This window comes from Somniosus microcephalus, chromosome 3, assembly GCF_052327205.1.
Source record: "Somniosus microcephalus isolate GS21.2 chromosome 3, FLI_Smic_1.0, whole genome shotgun sequence".
Lineage (NCBI taxonomy): Eukaryota > Metazoa > Chordata > Chondrichthyes > Squaliformes > Somniosidae > Somniosus > Somniosus microcephalus.
In genome coordinates, this window is record NC_140989.1 from 310452310 (window position 1) to 310470721 (window position 18412).

Consider the following 18412-nt stretch of genomic DNA (forward strand, 5'->3'; position numbering starts at 1 on the left):
CTTACCCCTTATCCTTAGACTGTGACCCCTGGTTCTGGACTCCCTGGCCATCAGGAACATCCTTCCTGTATCTAGTCCTGTTAGAATTTTGTAAGTTTCAATGAGATCCCCTCTCATTCTTCGAAACTCTAGCGAGTATAAGCCCAATCGACCCAATCTCTCCTCATAAGTCATTCCTGCCATCCCAGGTATTAGTCTGGTGAATCTTCGCTGCACCCCCTCCATGGCAAGAACATCCTTCCTCAGATAAGGTGACCGAAATTGAAACCTATTGAAAATTTTTTTTAAAGGCTAATGGAATGTTAGCCTTTATCTCCAGGGGGAATGGAATGAAAAGGGGTGGAAGTTATGCTACAACAAGAACTTGCATGAAAGAGCCTTTAACATAGTAAAATGTCCCAAGGCCTTTCACAGAAACAACAAAATTTGACACCGAGCTACATAAGGAGATATTAGGAAAGGTGTCCAAAAGCTTGGTCAAGAGAGGTAGGTTTTAATAAGCATCTTAAAGGAGTCAAGAGAGATAGAAGGATGAAAAGGTTTAGGAAGAGAATTCCAGAGCTTAGGGTCTTGGGAGCTGAAGGCACACCCGCCCAATAATGGAGCAGTGAAAATTAGGGATGCGCAAGAGGCCAGAATTGGAAGAGGGCAAAGATCTCAGAGGGTTGTCGTGCTGGAGCAGGTTACAGAGATAGGGAGGGGCGAAGCCATAGCGGGATGTGAAAACAAGGATGAGAATTTTAAAAATCGAGGCTTTGCCAATGTCGGTCAGGAAGCACAGGGGTGATGGGTGAACGGGACTTAGCGCGAGTTAGGACACAGGCAGCAGAGCTTTGGATGAGCTCAAGTTTAGGGAGGGTGAAAAGTGTGAGGCCAGTCAGGAGAGCAGTGGTAGAGTTTCAAGGTAATAAAGGCATCAATGAGGGTTTCTGCATCAGATGAGCTGAGGCGAGCATAATCTGAAAGGTAAACTTAGGCCTTTCAGGGATGAGGTCACACAAAAGGGTAGTGGAAATCTGGAAAACTCTCTCTCCCAAAACCCTGTTGAGGCTGGGGGTCAATTGAACATTTCAAAACTGAAATTGATAGATTTTTGTTAGGTCAAGGTGTTAAAGAATATGGAACCAAGGTGGCTAAATGGAATTGAGATACAGATCAGCCATGATCTAGCTGAATGATGGAAAAGGTTCCAGGGGCTGAATGAGCTACTCCACTGTTCCTATAATCAGCACTCATTGTGTTCTTAGGAAAATACAGATATACAGGTCTTTGGTGCACTGGCATACTACAGGAAACTTTGTGCTATCCGGCACCGAGCTGTTGCCGTCCCATCAAAACTGCCGGACAAACCAGTGCTAATGTTGAAACATACGGAGATTTTGAGCTCCGTATCTGGCAACAAACCCTGTTGCAACAGCTTCTAAACAGTCGGCCGTACCTTGCAAGCGTCTCTGTAGCTTAGCAACAGCGAGACCTTGCAGAGAGCCTGACTGGTGAAAAAAAAGCAACGAAAAGAAAAAAAACCTAACAAAACAGCTCCTGATTTTTGCCGGTGGCTCGAGCATTCCGGACAGTTAACCTCCGGATAAACCAAAGTTTCCTGTATGTGAAATTTGAGCAATATTTGATTCTAACTGAAATATTTAAGAATAGATGAATACAGATATAGCAAGAAACACCACAATCTGAAATTGTACTAGCCTTTAGCTGAACATGAATATATCTTTTCCGATGCTGTGTATTTCCAGTGATAAACAGAGAAAATTCCTTGGAGCCAGATATATTTTGAAGTGCTTTATCTCAGATTTCAAGTATTTCCATTTTTTTCTCTTAGCAGGTATGCTAAATTATTCAGGAAATTTACAAGTGGCACAATAAATTCTTGACCTAATATATTGCTCATCCTAGAGGGCTAATGCACTCACTGCTAATTGTAAAATAATTTTAGACAAGGTAATCTTACAGCATAGCTGCAGACCTCCCTTCCATCTAGATTCAATGGGGCTGAATTTCTGCATGGGTTCTATTGCTCGTCCACCATTAGCTTTGCCGGAAGACCTATGGAAACCCTGGAAAAATAGCATAACAGTGATATTGAAGCTTTTCCAGGGTTTCCGTGGCTCTTCCGCCGACATTGCGACAGACAAGTGGGAGATGCCCGCGGAAATACACTTCCAAAGTTACTAAACCCAAGCCCTGCCTCTCATTCTAATATTTTGGTGAGCTAGTCTGAATTTAATTTGCTATTATTCCAGCTAAGTGAAACGTATCACAGGGAAATTTTTAAAAAGCAGTGTTAATGCTCAGTTATTGTACTCCCACCAGTCAATTAGACAGCATCAAAATAGTCAAACAAATCACTGCTGAGTACCATTGGCAAGGTTATCAAGTACTGCATTAACAAAAGAAAAGTTTAAAAAACGACTTCACAACAGCTTACCTGGACTGACTTGTTGCTGGTCCATCTGATCCTGGTTGAGCAATGTCAGGTGTGAGAACATAAAGACTATTATTCTTAGGCAAGTGCAGAGACCTCAGAATAGTCTACAGATGGGGAAAAAAGAGAGAAAATTAAATCTCAAGGATTTACAATAGATTGCAAGATAATCAAAATAACCAGAAAATAATGTGACAAAAATTCTCTCAGTCATGTTTACAATCCTGGAGGTTAAATCCTTAAAACACAATCTAAACAGCACCCCAAAATGTCTGTTCACTCTGGTTCTCAGGCAAACTTAATAGCAAGGACAAAAACCTCAAATGGTATGAATCCCCTCAGTAGAATACAGTATAAATATAAATCACATGATGTTTTTGCTAGTGCCACCTCAGTCTTTGTGGTTTGGTCCCAAATAAAGCCTTGGAGAAGATCTAAAGTAGCAGGTCTGACAAATGTTGGTCTCCTATTTTTGCTATCCCCCCCACAGTACATTATCACCACCATGATTAGATCTCCTTTGACATACACATCATTGCTGAAGGGATTTATCTCAGGCAAGTGATGACACATATATAAATGTATATTACAGCAAACTCTTTGGTATCCGGCACCAAGATGGTGCCGGTTGATTAAAAATTCCAGATGACGGAGAGGGTTATCTACCGAGGCTATTTTTAAACAAAGAGTCAGACTCCTGTTATTGACAGCGCTAAGAAGCCGACTAGTGGCAGTTTGGAGAACTACCCTCACTGACTAACTCGGCCACTGCGGGAGACTTGGACTCGGACTCGGCAACATTTCCGGTTATTGAGGTGTTGTTTTTGGAGTATGAATTTTGCCGGTTAATAGAGAATTCCGGATGTTTAGGTGCCGTTTAAACGAGAGTTTCCTGTACATAGGAACATGGGAGTTGCTAGACGAAAAAAGCCCAAGAATATCTAATTTGCCTTCTACCAACCTGGTAGTCGCATGATACAATGATAAGAGAGTTGTTGAGTAACAGCAATCAATCTCTAAAAAGTAATCGAAGAAGACGTCACCAGATAGCAAGTAAGTGATTGGTTGGTGAGTATTTCTCTCTTTAAACTTTAAATCTGTGGTTTATAGTTGCTACGGTCTCTCTGGTGTAGCGGGGACTGTTGGTAAACCATTTAACTGTAGTGTAATTGGTGGGATTGATTTGATTTAATTTAATTTCAATTAATTAAAGGGTGAGTCATGGCAGGACAGCCCGGCCACGTGGTATGCTCTTCCTGCGATATGTGGGAACTCAGGGGCACTTCCTGTGTCCCTGACAACTATGTGTGCAGGAAGTGTATCCAACTGCAGCTACTGGCAGACCGCATTGCAGTGCTGGAGCTGCGATTGGATGCATACTGGAGTGTTCGCGATGCTGAGGACATCTTGAATAGCACGTTTTGGGAGTTGGACACACCGCAGGTAGAGGTTGGACAGGCAGAAAGGGAAGAGGTGACCAACAGGCAGAGGACTAGGCACAGGCAGGTCGTGAAGGGGTCCCCTGTGGACATCCCCCTCTCAAACAGATACACCACTTTGAGTACTGTTGGGGGGGTGGCTTATCAGAGGAAGGCAGCAGCAGCCAACTTCCTGGCACCAGGGGTGGCTCTGCTGCACAGGACGGGAGGAAAGAGGGGTAGAGCTATAGTAATAGGGGATTCTATTGAAAGAGGAATAGATAGGCTTTTCTGCGGCCGCAAACGAGACTCCAGGATGGTGTGTTGCCTCCTTGGTGCAAGGGTCAAGGATGTCTCAGAGCGGCTGCAGAACATTTTGGAAGGGGAGGGTGAACAGCCAGTTGTCGTGGTGCATATAGGTACCAACGATATAGGTAAAAACCGGGATGAGGTCCTAAAAGCTGAATATAGGGAGTTAGGAGGTAAATTAAAAAATAGGACCTCAAAAAGGTAGTAATCTCAGGATTGCTACCAGTGCCACGTGCTAGTCAGAGTAGAAATAGAAAGATATTTCAGATGAATACGTAGCTAGGGGGATGGTGCAACGGGGAGGGATTCAAGTTCCTGGGACATTGGAACCGGTTCTGGGGGAGGTGGGACCAGTTCAAACCGGACAGTTTGCACCGGAGCAGGGCTGGAACTGATGTCCTACGGGGAGTGTTTGCTAGTGCTCTGGGGGAGAGCTTAAACTAAGATGGTAGGGGGTTGGGAACCTCAGCAGGGGGACAGAGGAAAGGGAAACAAGGCCACAGTAAATAATAATTCTAATAGGTCTAAGAGTGTTAAAAAAATAAGCCTGAAGGCTTTGTGTCTTAATGCGAAGAGCAGTCATAACAAGGTGGATGAATTGGCTGCGCAAATAGAAGTAAATGAATATGATTTGGTTGGGATTACGGAAACGTGGCTCCAGGATGGCCAAGGCTGGGAACTCAACATCCAAGGGTATTCGATATTCAGGAAAGATAGGCAAAAAGAAAACGGAGGTGGGGTAGCATTACTGGTTAAAGAAGGGATTAACACAATTGTAAGGAAGGATATTAACTCTGATGGTGTGGAATCTGTATGGGTACAATTGAGAAATACCATGGGGCAGAAAACGTTAGTGGGAGTGGTATATAGACCTCCAAACAATAAGGCGGAGGTTGGGGATGGCATTAAAAGGGAAATTAGAGAAGCGTGCAATAAGGGCACAGCAGTCATCATGGGTGACTTTAATCTACATATAGATTGGGCTAACCAAATTAGTAACAATACTGCGGAGGAGGAATTCCTGGAGTGTTTATGGGATGGTTTCCTGGACCAATATGTCGAGGAACCAACCAGAGATCAGGCCATCTTAGACTGGTATTATGTAACGAGAAGGGATTAATTAGCAATCTTCTTGTACGAGGCCCCTTGGGTCGGAGCAATCACAATATGATCGAATTCTTCATTAAAATGGAGAATGAAGTAGTTGACTCAGACTAGGGTCCTAAATTTAAATAAAAGGAAACTACAATGGTCTGAGGTGCGAGTTGGGTAGGATTGATTGGGGAATGTCACTCAAAGGGTTGACAGTGGATAGGCAATGGCAAACATTCAAAGACCACATGGATGAACTACAGAATTTGTTCATCCCAGTTTGGCATAAAAATAAAACAAAAAAAAGAGGTGACTCAACCGTGGCTAATGGGAAATTAGGGATAGCATAAGATCCAAGGAGAGGTCATATAAATTGGCCAGAAAAAGCAGTAATCCTGAGGATTGGGAGCAGTTTAGCATTCAACAAAGGAGGACAAAGGGATTAATTAAGAGGGGGAAAATAGAGTATGAGAGTAAGCTTGCAGCAAACATAAAAACTGACTGTAAAAGCTTTTATAGATATGTGAAGAGAAAAAGATTGGTGAAGTCAAGCGTAGGTCCCTTGCAGTCAGAATCAGGGAAATTTATAATGGGGAACAAAGAAATGGCAGACCAACTAAATACATATTTTGGTTCTGTCTTCACAAAGGAGGACACAAATAACCTCCCAGAGATGCCGGGGAACATAGGGTCTGATGAAAGGGAGGAACTGAAAGAAATCAGTATTTGTAGGGAAATGGTGTTTGGGAAATTGATGGGATTGAAGGCCGATAAATCCCCAGGGCCTGATGATCTACATCCTAGGGTACTTAAGGAAGTGGCCCTAGAAATAGTAGATGCTTTGCTGATCATCTTCCAACATTCGATGGAATCTGGAACAGTACCCATGGATTGGAGGGTAGCTAATGTTACCCCACTGTTCAAAAAAGGTGGTACAGAGAAAACAGGGAATTACAGACCGGTAAGCCTGACATCGGTATTGGGGAAAATGCTGGAGTCCATTATAAAAGATGTAATAGCAGAGCACTTGGAAAACAGTGACAGGCTCGGACAAAGTCAACATGGATTCACAAAAGGTAAATCGTGCTGGACTAGTCTACTGGAACTTTTTGAGGATGTAACTGGTAAAATAGATAAGGGAGAACCAGTGGATGTGGTGTATCTGGACTTTCAGAAGGCCTTCGATAAGGTCCCACATAAGAGATTAGCATGTAAAGTTAAGGCACATGGGATTGGGGGCAAGGTATTGACTTGGATAGAGAACTGGTTGGCAGACAGAAAGCAAAGAGTCGGAATTAACGGGTCGTTCTCCGAGTGGCAGGCAGTGACTAGTGGGGTACCACAGGGATCGGTCCTAGGACCCCAGCTATTCACAATATATATTAATGATCTAGACAAGGGAACTAGATGTAATATCTCCAAATTTGCAGATGACACAAAGCTGGGTGGGCGTGTGTGCTGTGAGGAGGATGTTGAGAAACTCCAGGATGATTTGGACATGTTGGGTGATTGGACAGAAACATGGCAGATGCAATATAACATGGATAACTGCGAGGTTATCCACTTTGGTGGCAAAAACAGGAAGGCAGATTATTATCTAAATGGCAATAGATTGGGAGAAGGGGAAGTGCAACGAGACCTGGGTGTCCTTGTGCACCAGTCGCTGAAGGTAAGCATGCAGGCGGTTAAGAAGGCAAATGGCATGTTGGCCTTCGTAGCGAGAGGGTTTAAGTACAGGAACAAGGATGTCTTGCTGCAGTTGTACAGGGCCTTGGGGAGACCACATCTTGAGTATTGTGTGCAGTTTTGGTCGCCTTATCTGAGGAAGGATGTTCTTGCCATGGAAGGAGTTCAGCGAAGATTCACCAGGCTGATACCTGGGAAGGCAGGAATGACCTATGAGAAGAGATTGGGTCGATTGGGCTTGTACTCGCTGGAGTTTAGAAGAATGAGAGGGGATCTCATTGAAACTTATAAAATTCTGACAGGACTGGACAGACTAGATGCAGGAAGGATGTTCCGAATGGTCGGGGAGTCCAGAACCAAGGGACACAGTCTCAGGATAAAGGGTAGGCCATTTAGGACAGAAATGAGGAGTAATTTCTTCACCCAGAGAGTGGTGAACCTGTGGAACACTCTACCACAGAAGGCGGTGGAGGCCAGTTCATTAAATATATTCAAGAAGGAGTTGGATATATTTCTTAAGGCTAAAGGGATCAAGGGGTATGGGGAGAAAGCAGGGACCGGGTACTGAATTTGGATGATCAGCCATGATCGCATTGAATGGCGGAGCAGGCTCGAGGGGCCGAATGGCCTACTCCTGCTCCTATCTTCTATGTTTCTATCTAGTCTACAGCAGACATGACGCAAGGAAAACCCCAGTGGTGGATAACTTGGAAACATGTAGAAAATCAGGGGCCATTTCAAAAATAGTCCAGCTAATAGGGTATAACTAGAAATGCAACAGGCCGCAAAAGGATAGAAACAAGATATTTCAACAAAAGGTTTTACCTAGATAAAACACCATATTACAGATGGTTCAACGTCTGCTTAGAAATAGATTTGCTATCAGAGCCACGTTAGCTCTTCGAAAGCACAATCTAGCAGTGCCCACTCCTGCTGAATTTAACAAACTCCAAAAGTTGGAAGCCCTACTGCAACACTGCAGATATGTGACTGAGCTCCTTGGGGGATGAAATGGACATGTCCTGCTCCATGGTTTTACCAGATTGTGCCATTTATTTCATGTTATGGCTGTCTCAAATGATAAACCAGCATATATTGTTTGGTTTAAGTACTCTTTCACTGCAGACGTAACTAAATGCAAAGGAAGCACCAATCCCATGTGACTGAAAATACCGACAACCTGGAATCAAATTCCAAATGGGACGAGGTCTGGACATTAATTCTTACCTTATCATTGTCAGAAATGTCACAAGAACAAGAGCCTGGTGTGCTAACTTCAGACACCAACTCACCAAAAAAGAAAATGAAACAAAGCCAACCAACGTTGGATTGTTATAAAGCAGAACCAGTCATCAGCATGGAAGATTATGCTCCGCATTGGTGGTCAAAGCGTGTTGGTGCCGATGACAGTTTAGTAAAGCTGATACATAGAAGTTAGGAACACCAGTGATAACTGTGCCATGCAAATGGCTATTTTCACTTTAAGGTCAGATTGTAAATAAGATGCAAGCAACATTGTCCCCCGACAATGTTAATAAACTGGTCTGTCTAAGCAACTGACTAAATAGCAGCAAGAAATAGAACGGAATCACTTTAGATTTGTAGGCGGCATTACCTTTTTTTTTGTCTGTAGCTATGTAAAACCTATTAATTTTTCTTTTTAATTTGCACTTTTAGATATGACTCAAAAGTTTGTTGTCTTCATAATACTGTTCAGTTTGAGGTTTTCTATATAATTACATGAAGTATCAGTAACAAAAACTTGAATGAGAAGGATGCACTAAATGTATCAATTAAATATGTGATTAAAACCAAGATTAAAATGTTTAAATCAAGAGATAAATCATGACTAATTCTTTATTCCTAAAGAAAACAGAGCAAGGTGGCTGTGCAAGTTGCACCGGAGGTAGATATCTGGTATTTAGCAGTACTGGGGATGGGATGGGACGATTGGGGCTTAGTTGTACTAGAGTTTTGGGGGGGGGGGGGGGGTCCTATGTTTTAGTGGTTCTATGGTTTTGTGCTGGGTTTCTGTAGCACTGGGGGTTGGTCTTGGGCTTTGGTAGCACGGGGGGGGGGGGGGGGGGGCTGGTCCAGGGATTTCGTAGCATTGTCAGGGACTGCTGGAGTTAGGATCATTGGTTGCAGGCTATTCAGTACTCGAGCCCGCTCCGCCATTCAATTAGATTATGGCTAATCTGTACCTCAGGTCCATTTATCCACCATTGCTTCATATCCTGGATACCCATCACTAACAAAATCTATTGACCTCATCTTGCAAATTGCAACTGACCCAGCATCCACAGCCTTTGGGGGAACAGAGTTCCAGATTTCCACTATTCCTCATGTGAAAAAGTGCTTCCTGATTTCACTCCTATATGGCCTAGCTCTAATTTTAAGATTATGCCCCCTTGTTCTGGATATTCCCATCAGAGGAAATAGTTTCTCTGTATCTATCCTATCTAATCCCTCATTTTCAAGACCTTGATCAGATCTCCCCTCAACCTTATGAATTCAAAGGAATACATGTCAAGTTTATTCAACCTGTCCTCATAATTTACCCTTTAAGCCCCAGTATCATTCTGATGAATCTGTGCTCCTTTCTAACCCAATATGTAAAAAGCCTAACAAGGGAGGATTCGCTATTGCATCTAGTTATGGGGAATGAGCCAGAGCATATAGAAGGTAAAAGTAGGGGAACATATGGGCAATAGTGACCATAATATAATACACCCTTCTCTATTATCATAAAGTGTAAGTATGACAAAAACCAGGTTACTAGACTGGAAAAAAGCTGATTGAGGGGCTGAGAAAAGAACTTGGGAAGATAAAATGGGCAACAATATTGGCAAACAACAATTTAGAACGACAATGGGAAACATTTAAAACGGTGATCAACAGAGTGCAGGAAAAATATATTCCACTAAAAGGAAAGGACAAACTAAACACTAATGAGACTCCATGGATAAATAAAGACATAAGGGAACAATTGACGGTAAGGAAAGAGGCATATATTAAAGTGCATAGACAGCAGAGGAGTGCATGAGAGAAGGGATTAGGAGAGAAGTCAAAAAAATTAGGAAGGCAAAGAAGAACTATGAAATTAAAGTATCAAGTATCATAAAACAATAGTAAAATATTTTACAGGCACATCAATATAAAAAGGAAATTTGGGATGGGAATAGGGCCATTAAAGGATAGACAGGACAATACCACAGGTAACGAGAGAGAAATGGCTGAAATATTAAATCATTATTTCGCTTCAGTATTTACCAGGGAGATAAAATAGGTGGACATGACATTGCATGATGAGATGAGTAATGAGAGAAGTGCATTTAAAAAATAAAAAGGGGATATACTAAATAAATTAATCAAACTCAGGATAAAACCTTTGGTCTGGATGGATTGCATCCACACATTTTAAAAGGATCCAGGGAAGAAATAGCAGACGCATTACTACACATATTTAATAATTCGTTAGAAAAAGGTGTAGCGCCAGAGGACTGGCAGACAGCTAATGTTCTATCACTCTTAAATTACATTATTACATGTCCAGGGAATTATAGACCAGTCAGCTTAACATCACTGGTAGGAAAAATAATGGAATCCCTACTAAAAGAGAACATAAGAAGTAAGAACAGGAGAAGGCCATACGGCCTCTCGAGCCTGCTCCGCCATTCAATAAGATCATCGACCTCAACTCCTCTTTCCCGCCCGATCTCCATATCCCTCGATTCCCCTAGAGTCCAAAAATCTATCTATCTCAGCCTTGAATATACTCAAAGACTCAGCATTCACTGCCCTCTGGGGCACAGAATTCCAAAGGTTCACAAGCCTCAGTGAAGAAATTCCTCCTCATCTCAGTCTTAAATGGCCTACCCCTTATCCCGAGACCCCTAGTTCTGGACACTCCAGCCAGGGAGACAACCTCTCAGCATCTACCCTGTCAATCCCCTTCAGAATCTTGTATGTTTCAATGAGATCACCTCTCATTCTTCTAAACTCCAGAGAGTATAGGCCCATTCTACTCAATCTCCCATCATAGGACAGCCCTCTCATCCCCGGAATCAATCTAGTGAACCTTTGTTGCACCGCCTCCAAGGCAAGTACAGGAAACTTTGTGCTATCCGGAGGTGAGCTATCCGGCAATCTGGAGCCACCGGCAAAAATCAGCCGCTATTTTTTATTATTTTTTTGTTTGTTTTTTTGGCTTTGTTTGAACAGTCAAGCTGTGCAAGGTCTGTAGCTATAGCAACAGCTTCAGCTACAGAGCTTTAGGGCCACACCCGAGTGTTTAGAAGCTGTTGCTAAGCAACATTGTTTGTTGTCAAATACGGAGATAAGAATCTCCGTATCTCTCAACATTAACTCTGGAGAGTACGGAAGTTTTGAGGCAACAGCAGCAGCTCGGTCCCGTGGGTGCCGGATAGCACAAAGTTTCCTGTATATCTTTCCATAGATAAAGAAACCAAAACTATGCACAGTACTCCAGGTGTGGTCTCACCAAGGCTCTGTACAATTATACCAAGACTTCCTTACTCTTACACTCCAACCCCCTTGCAATAAAGGCCAATATGCCATTTGCCTTCCTTATTGCTTGCTGTACCTGCATGCTAGCTTTCTGTGTTTCTTGCACGAGGACAAAATTTCTCTGCACACCAACATTTGAAAGTTTCTCACCATTTAAAAAATATTCTGTTTTTCTATTCTTCCTACCAAAAAGAGAATAACCTCACATTTCCCAACATTATATTCCATCTGCCACCTTACTGCCCACTCACTTCGTCTATCTATATCCCTTTGCAGACTCCATGTCCTCCTCACAGCTTACGGTCCCACCTTGCTTTGCATCATCTGCAAACTTGGATACATTACAGTCGGTCCCTTCATCTAGGTCATTAATATAGATTGTAAATAACTGAGGCCCCAACACTGATCCTTACGGCACCCCACTCATTACAGGAGAACATGTAGAAACGAAGCAGAAGCATAAAAGATAGGAGTAGGCCATTCGGCCCCTCGAGCCTGCTCCACCATTCAATGCGATCATGGCTGATCATCCAAATTCAGTACCCGGTCCCTGCTTTCTCCTCATATCCCTTGATCCCTTTAGCCTTAAGAAATATATCCAACTCCTTCTTGAATATATTTAATGAACTAGCCTCCACCGCCTTCTGTGGTAGAGAATGCCACAGGTTCACCACTCTCTGGGTGAAGAAATTCCTCCTCATTTCTGTCCTACATGGCCTACCCTTTATCCTTAGGCTGTGACCCCTGGTTCTGGACTCCCCGACCAATCGGGAACATCCTTCCAGCATCTAGTCTGTCCAGTCCTGTCAGAATTTTATAAGTTTCAATGAGATCCCCTCTCATTCTTCTAAACTCCAGCGAGTACAAGCCCAATCGACCCAATCTCTCCTCATACGTCATTCCTGCCATCCCAGGTATCAGCCTGGTGAATCTTCGCTGAGCTCCTTCCATGGCAAGAACATCCTTCCTCAGATAAGGCGACCAAAACTGCACACAATACTCAAGATGTGGTCTCCCCAAGGCCCTGTACAACTGCAGCAAGACATCCTTGTTCCTGTACTTAAACCCTCTCGCTACGAAGGCCAACATGCCATTTGCCTTCTTAACCGCCTGCATGCTTACCTTCAGCGACTGGTGCACAAGGACACCCAGGTCTCGTTGCACTTCCCCTTCTCCCAATCTATTGCCATTCAGATAATAATCTGCCTTCCTGTTTCTGCCACCAAAGTGGATAACCTCGCATTTATCCACGTTATATTGCATTTGCCATGCTTTTGCCCAATCACCCAACCTGTCCAAATCATCCTGGAGTTTCTCGGCATCCTCCTCACAGCACACACGCCCACCCAGCTTTGTCTCATCTGCAAATTTGGGGATACAGGTACACTATCCCTTATCCGAAAGCCTTGGGACCAGCTGAGTTTTGGTTTTCAGAAGGTATTATTATAAGACTGGGAAATTCGTATTTAATATAAATTTTAAAAGTTCAGGCTACCTCTTGCAACTGTTTCGTGTCTCATTCCCCTTCAGGTCGGATGGGGGGGGGGGGGGGGGGGGTGGAGGGAGAGAGAGAGAGAGAGAGAGAGAAGAATATCAGACAGGCCGCGGGGGGGTGGGGGGGGGGGGGGGTGGAGAAAAGAATATCGGACAGGCTGCTGCAGCTATCGGACTGGCCGCTGTACTGTTGGGTTCACTCTCCCGGTACCTCCTTCACACTGCCCAGCTCGGCCTGCAATCTCCTACCCAGGAGGGAACTCTGTGACCCTCTGCCCTGCTCAGCGCAAGTCGTGCGCCACTCTGGTCATGTCGTGCGCACGAATTACGCTGAACGAAAAAACTTTCGGTTTTTAGAGGTTTTCGGAAGTTCAGATAAAGGATAGTCTACCTGTATTACATAGAGTTCCCTTGTCTAGATCATCAATATATATTGTGAATAGCTGGGGCCCAAGGACCGATCCCTGCGGTACCCCACTCGTCACTGCCTGCCACTCGGAAAAAGACCCGTTTATTCCAACTCTTTGCTTTCTGTCTGCCAACCAGTTCTCTATCCAAGTCAATACCTTGCCCCCAATCCCATGTGCCTTAACTTTACACGCTAATCTCTTATGCGGAACCTTATCGAAAGCCTTCTGAAAGTCCAAATACACCACATCCACTGGTTCTCCCTTATCTATTTTACCAGTTACATCCTCAAAAAATTCCAGTAGATTAGTCAAGCACAATTTACCTTTTGTAAATCCATGTTGACATTGTCCGATCCTGTCACTGTTTTCCAAGTGCTCTGCTATTACATCTTTTACAATGGACTCTAGCATTTTCCCCACTACCGATGTCGGGCTTACCGGTCTGTAATTCCCCGTTTTCTCTCTACCACCTTTTTTGAATAGTGGGGTCACATTCGCTACCCTCCAATCCATGGGTACTGTTCCAGATTCCATCGAATGCTGGAAGATGATCAGCAAAGCATCAACTATTTCCAGGGCCACTTCCTTAAGTACCCTAGGATGTAGATTATCGGGCCCTGGGGATTTATTGGCCTTCAATCCCATCAATTTCCCTACAAGTACTGATTTCTTTCAGTTCCTCCCTTTCATCAGACCCTATGTTCCCCGACATCTCAGGGAGGTTATTTGTGTCCCCCTTTGTGAAGACAGAACCAAAATATGTATTTAATTGGTCTGCCATTTCTTTGTTCCCAATTATAAATTCCCCTGATTCTGACTGCAAGGGACCTACGCTTGGCTTCATCAATCTTTTTCTCTTCACATATCTATAAAAGCTTTTACAGTCAGTTTTTATGTTCCCTGCAAGCTTACTCTCATATTCTATTTTCCCTTTCTTAATTAATCCCTTTGTCCTCCTTTGTTGAATCCGAAACTGCTCCCAATCTTCAGGTTTACTGCTTTTTCTGGCCAATTTATATGTCCTCTCCTTGGATCTTGTGCTATCCCTAATTTCCCTTGTTAGCCACGGTTGAGTCACCTTTTTTGTTTTATTTTTATGCCAAACTGGGATGAACAAATTCTGTAGTTCACCCATGCGGTCTTTCAATGTTTGCCATTGCCTATCCACCGTCAACCCTTTTGAGTAACATTCCCCAATCAATCCTACCCAACTCACGCCTCAGACCATCGTAGTTTCCTTTATTTAAATTGAGGACCTTAGTCTCTGAGTCAACTACTTCATTCTCCATCTTAATGAAGAATTCGATCATATTATGATCGCTCCGACCCAAGGGGCCTCGTACAACAAGATTGCTAATTAATCCTTTCTCGTTACATAATACCCAGTCTAAGATGGCCTGATCTCTGGTTGGCTCTTCGACATATTGGTCCAGGAAACCATCCCTTAAACACTCCAGGAATTCCTCCTCCACAGTATTGTTACTAATTTGGTTGGCCCAATCTATATGTAGATTAAAGTCACCCAGGGTGACTGCTGTGCCCTTATTGCACGCTTCTCTAATTTCCCTTTTAATGCCATCCCCAACCTCTGCATTACTGTTTGTGAAAAGTGTAATAATGAATAGTCAGCATGGATTTCAAAAGGGATAGTCTTGCTTGACCAACCTCATTGAATTTTTTGAAGAGGTAACAGTAGACAACGGTAATGCAGTACATATAATTTATCTAGATTTTCAAAAGGCCTTCGATAAGCTACCCCATAATAAACTAATGAATAAGGTCAGAGAATGCCGAGTCAGGGGACAAGTAGCAGAATGGATTCCTAGCTGGCTTCAAGACAAAAAGCAGAGTGGGAGTAAAGGGGAGCTATTCACAGCGGCAGAAGGTGGGTAGTGGCGTTCCACAAGAATCAGTGCTGGGACCACTGCTGTTCACAATTTACATTAACGATTTAGACACTGGAATCAAAAACACAATTTCTAAATTTGCAGATGATACCAAATTTTTTTTTTGCTTGGGGGGGGGGGGATTAGTCAATACTGAGGAGGACTGTAACAAATTGCAGGAGGACGTTAATAAACTTGCAGAATGGGCAAATAATTGGCAAATGAAGTTCAACACAGATAAATGTGAGGTATTACATTTTGGTAGGAAGAATAGGGAGGTCACTTATCACTTGGAGGGTGAGAGTCTTGGTGGGGTAGAGGAACAAATGGATCTCGGAATACAAATATGCAAATCACAAAGTTGCAACACAGGTTAGCAAGGCCATTAGAAATAAACCCTAGTGCTTGGTTTGCTTTTTTTAAATTATATATATTAGAGAGAGAGAGAGAGAGAGAGGGGGGGAGAGAGAGAGAGAGAGAGAGAGAGAGAGAGAGAGAGAGAGAGAGAGAGAGAGAGAGAGAGAGAGAGAGAGAGATAGATAGATAAATTGAAAAGTAGGGAAGTTATGCTAAACCTGTATCGACCACACTTAAGAGTACTGCGTGCAGTTCTGGTCGCCATATTATAAAAACGATAGAGGCAGTGGAGAGGGTGCAGAGAAGATTTACAAGGATACTAGAAATGCGAGGGTATACATATCAGGAAAGGATGAACAGGCTGGGTCTCTTTTCTCTTGAAAAAAGGCTGAGGGGTGACCTAATGAAGGTCTTTAAAATGATGAAAGGATTTGATAGAGTGGGTAGAGAGAGAATGTTTCCACTTGTGGGGAAGAGCATAACTAGAGGACATCAATATAAGATAGTCACCAAGAAATCCAATAGAAATCCAATAGGGAATTCAGAAAAAACTTCTTTACCCAAAGAGTGGTGAGAATGTGGAACTTGCGACCACAGGGAGTGGTTGAAGCGAATAGTATAGATGCATTTAAGGGGAGGCTGGACAAACATAAGGGAGAAGGGAATAGACATTTAGATGAGGAAAGACAGGAGGAGGCTCGAGTGGAGCAAAAGTGCCGGCATGGACAGGTTGGGCCGAATGACCCCGTTTCTGTGTATTCCAATGTGCTATACCCCCTCCAAGGCCAATATATGCTTCCTGATTGTGGTATCCAAAACGGAACACAGTACCCCAGATGCGGTCTGACCAAGGATCTGTACAACTGCAGCATAGCTTTCTCCCCTTTGCATTGCAGATCTCTTTTCAGGGCCAACATTTTATTACCCCTTTTGATTACTTTTTGTTGCTATGCACTAGCTTTTAGTAATTAGTTTACCTGGATGCCCAAATCCCTTTGCTTTTTAACAGTTCTTAGTTTCTCAACATTTAGAAAATATTCCAATTTGTATTTCTTGGATCCAAAGTAGATGGCATCATGGTTTCCCAGATAGATCTTCATCTGCCATAGATTTGGCCACTCACTTAATCGGTCGATGTCCCTTTGTAACTCCTACTCCTAACTGCACAACTTACTGTGCCTCATAACTTAATTTCATATGCAAACTTAAATATACAACGCTCTATGGCTTCATCCAAGTTATTGATGTATATGGTGAAAAGCTGAGGCCCCAGTACATAGCCCTGCAGAACACCACTTGTCACATTGCCAATCAAAGTATATTCCCTTTATCCCTAGAAAAGCAGTGGCAAACATTTAAGGAGATATTTCATAACTCTCAGCAAAGATATATTCCAGTGAGAAAGAAAGACTAAGAGAAGGATGAACCATCCGTGGCTAACTAACGAAGTAAAAGGATGGTATCAAATTGAAAACAAAAGCATAATGTTGCAAAGAATAGTGGAAGGCCAGAGAATTGGGAAATTTTTTAAAAACAGCAAAGGACGACTAAAAAAAGAGATGAGAGTAAGCTAGCAAGAAATATAAAAACATACAGTAAGACCTTCTACATGTATATAAAAAGGAAGAGTAGTTAAAGTAAACACTGGTCTCCTGGAGGATGAGTCTGGGGATTTAATAATGGGCAAACAGGGAAATGGCAGAGACTTGGAACAAATATTTTGTATTGGTCTTCACGGTAGAAGACACTAAAAGCATCCCAATAATGGATAATCAAGGGGCTATTGGGTGTGGGGGGGGGGGGGGGGACTTAAAACAATCACCATCACTAGAGACAAAGTACTAGGCAAACTAATGGGACTAAAGGTGGACAAGTCCCCTGAACCCAATGGCCTGCATCCGAGAGTCTTAAAAAAGAGGTTGTAGAGATAGTGGATGCATTGGTTGTAATCTACCAAAATTCCCTGGATTCTGGAGAGGTCCCAGCAGATTGGAAAACCACAAATGCAATGCCCCTATTTAAGAAAGGAGGGAGACAGAAAGCAGGCAACTATCGACCAGTTAGCCAAACATCTGTCATTGGGAAAATGCTGGAGTCCATCATTAAGGAAGTGGTAGCAGGGCATTTAGAAAATCATAATATAGTCGAGCAGAGTCAGCATGGTTTTATGAAAGGGAAATCATGTTTGACAAATTTGCTGGAGTTCTTTGAGGATGTAACGAGCAGAGTGGATAAAGGGGAACCAATAGATGTCATGTATTTGGATTTCCAGAAGGCATTCGATAAGGTGCCACATAAAAGGTTACTGCACAAGGTAAGAGCTTACGGGGTTGGGGGTAATATATTAGCATGGATAGAGGATTGGCTAACTAACAGAAAACAGAGTTGAGATAAATGAGTCATTTTCAGGTTGGCAAACTGTAACTAGTGGGGTGCTGCAGGGATTAGTGCTGGGGCCTCAACGATTTACAATCTATATTAATGATTTGGATGAAGGGACTGAGTGTAATGTAGCCAAACTTGCTGATGATACAGAGATAGGTGGGGGGGGGGGGCAAATTGTGTGGAGGACGCAAAGAATCTCCAAAGGGATATAGATAGGCTAAGTGAGTGGGCAAAAATCTGGCAGATGGAGTTTAATGTGGGAAAATGCGAGGTTAGCCACTTTGGTAGGAAAAATAAAAAAGCAAATTATTTAAATGGGGAGAGATTACAAAATGCTGAGGTACAGAGGAATCTGGGGGTCCTTGTACATGAGTCACAAAAAGTTAGCATGCAGGTACAGCAAGTAAT

The 18412-nt window shown here is 43.0% G+C and overlaps 1 protein-coding gene across 3 annotated transcripts in view; it reads right to left on the bottom strand.

The window, feature by feature from the left end:
• faf1 (Fas (TNFRSF6) associated factor 1) overlaps positions 1 to 18412 on the bottom strand; it is a 499151-nt gene that overhangs the window by 358507 nt on the left and 122232 nt on the right. For all 3 annotated transcript variants that reach the window (XM_085982899.1, XM_085982900.1, XM_085982902.1), the window contains exon 6: positions 2441 to 2544. In XM_085982899.1, coding sequence (XP_085839025.1) covers positions 2441 to 2544 — 104 coding nt within the window. The remainder of the gene's footprint in view (positions 1 to 2440; positions 2545 to 18412) is intronic.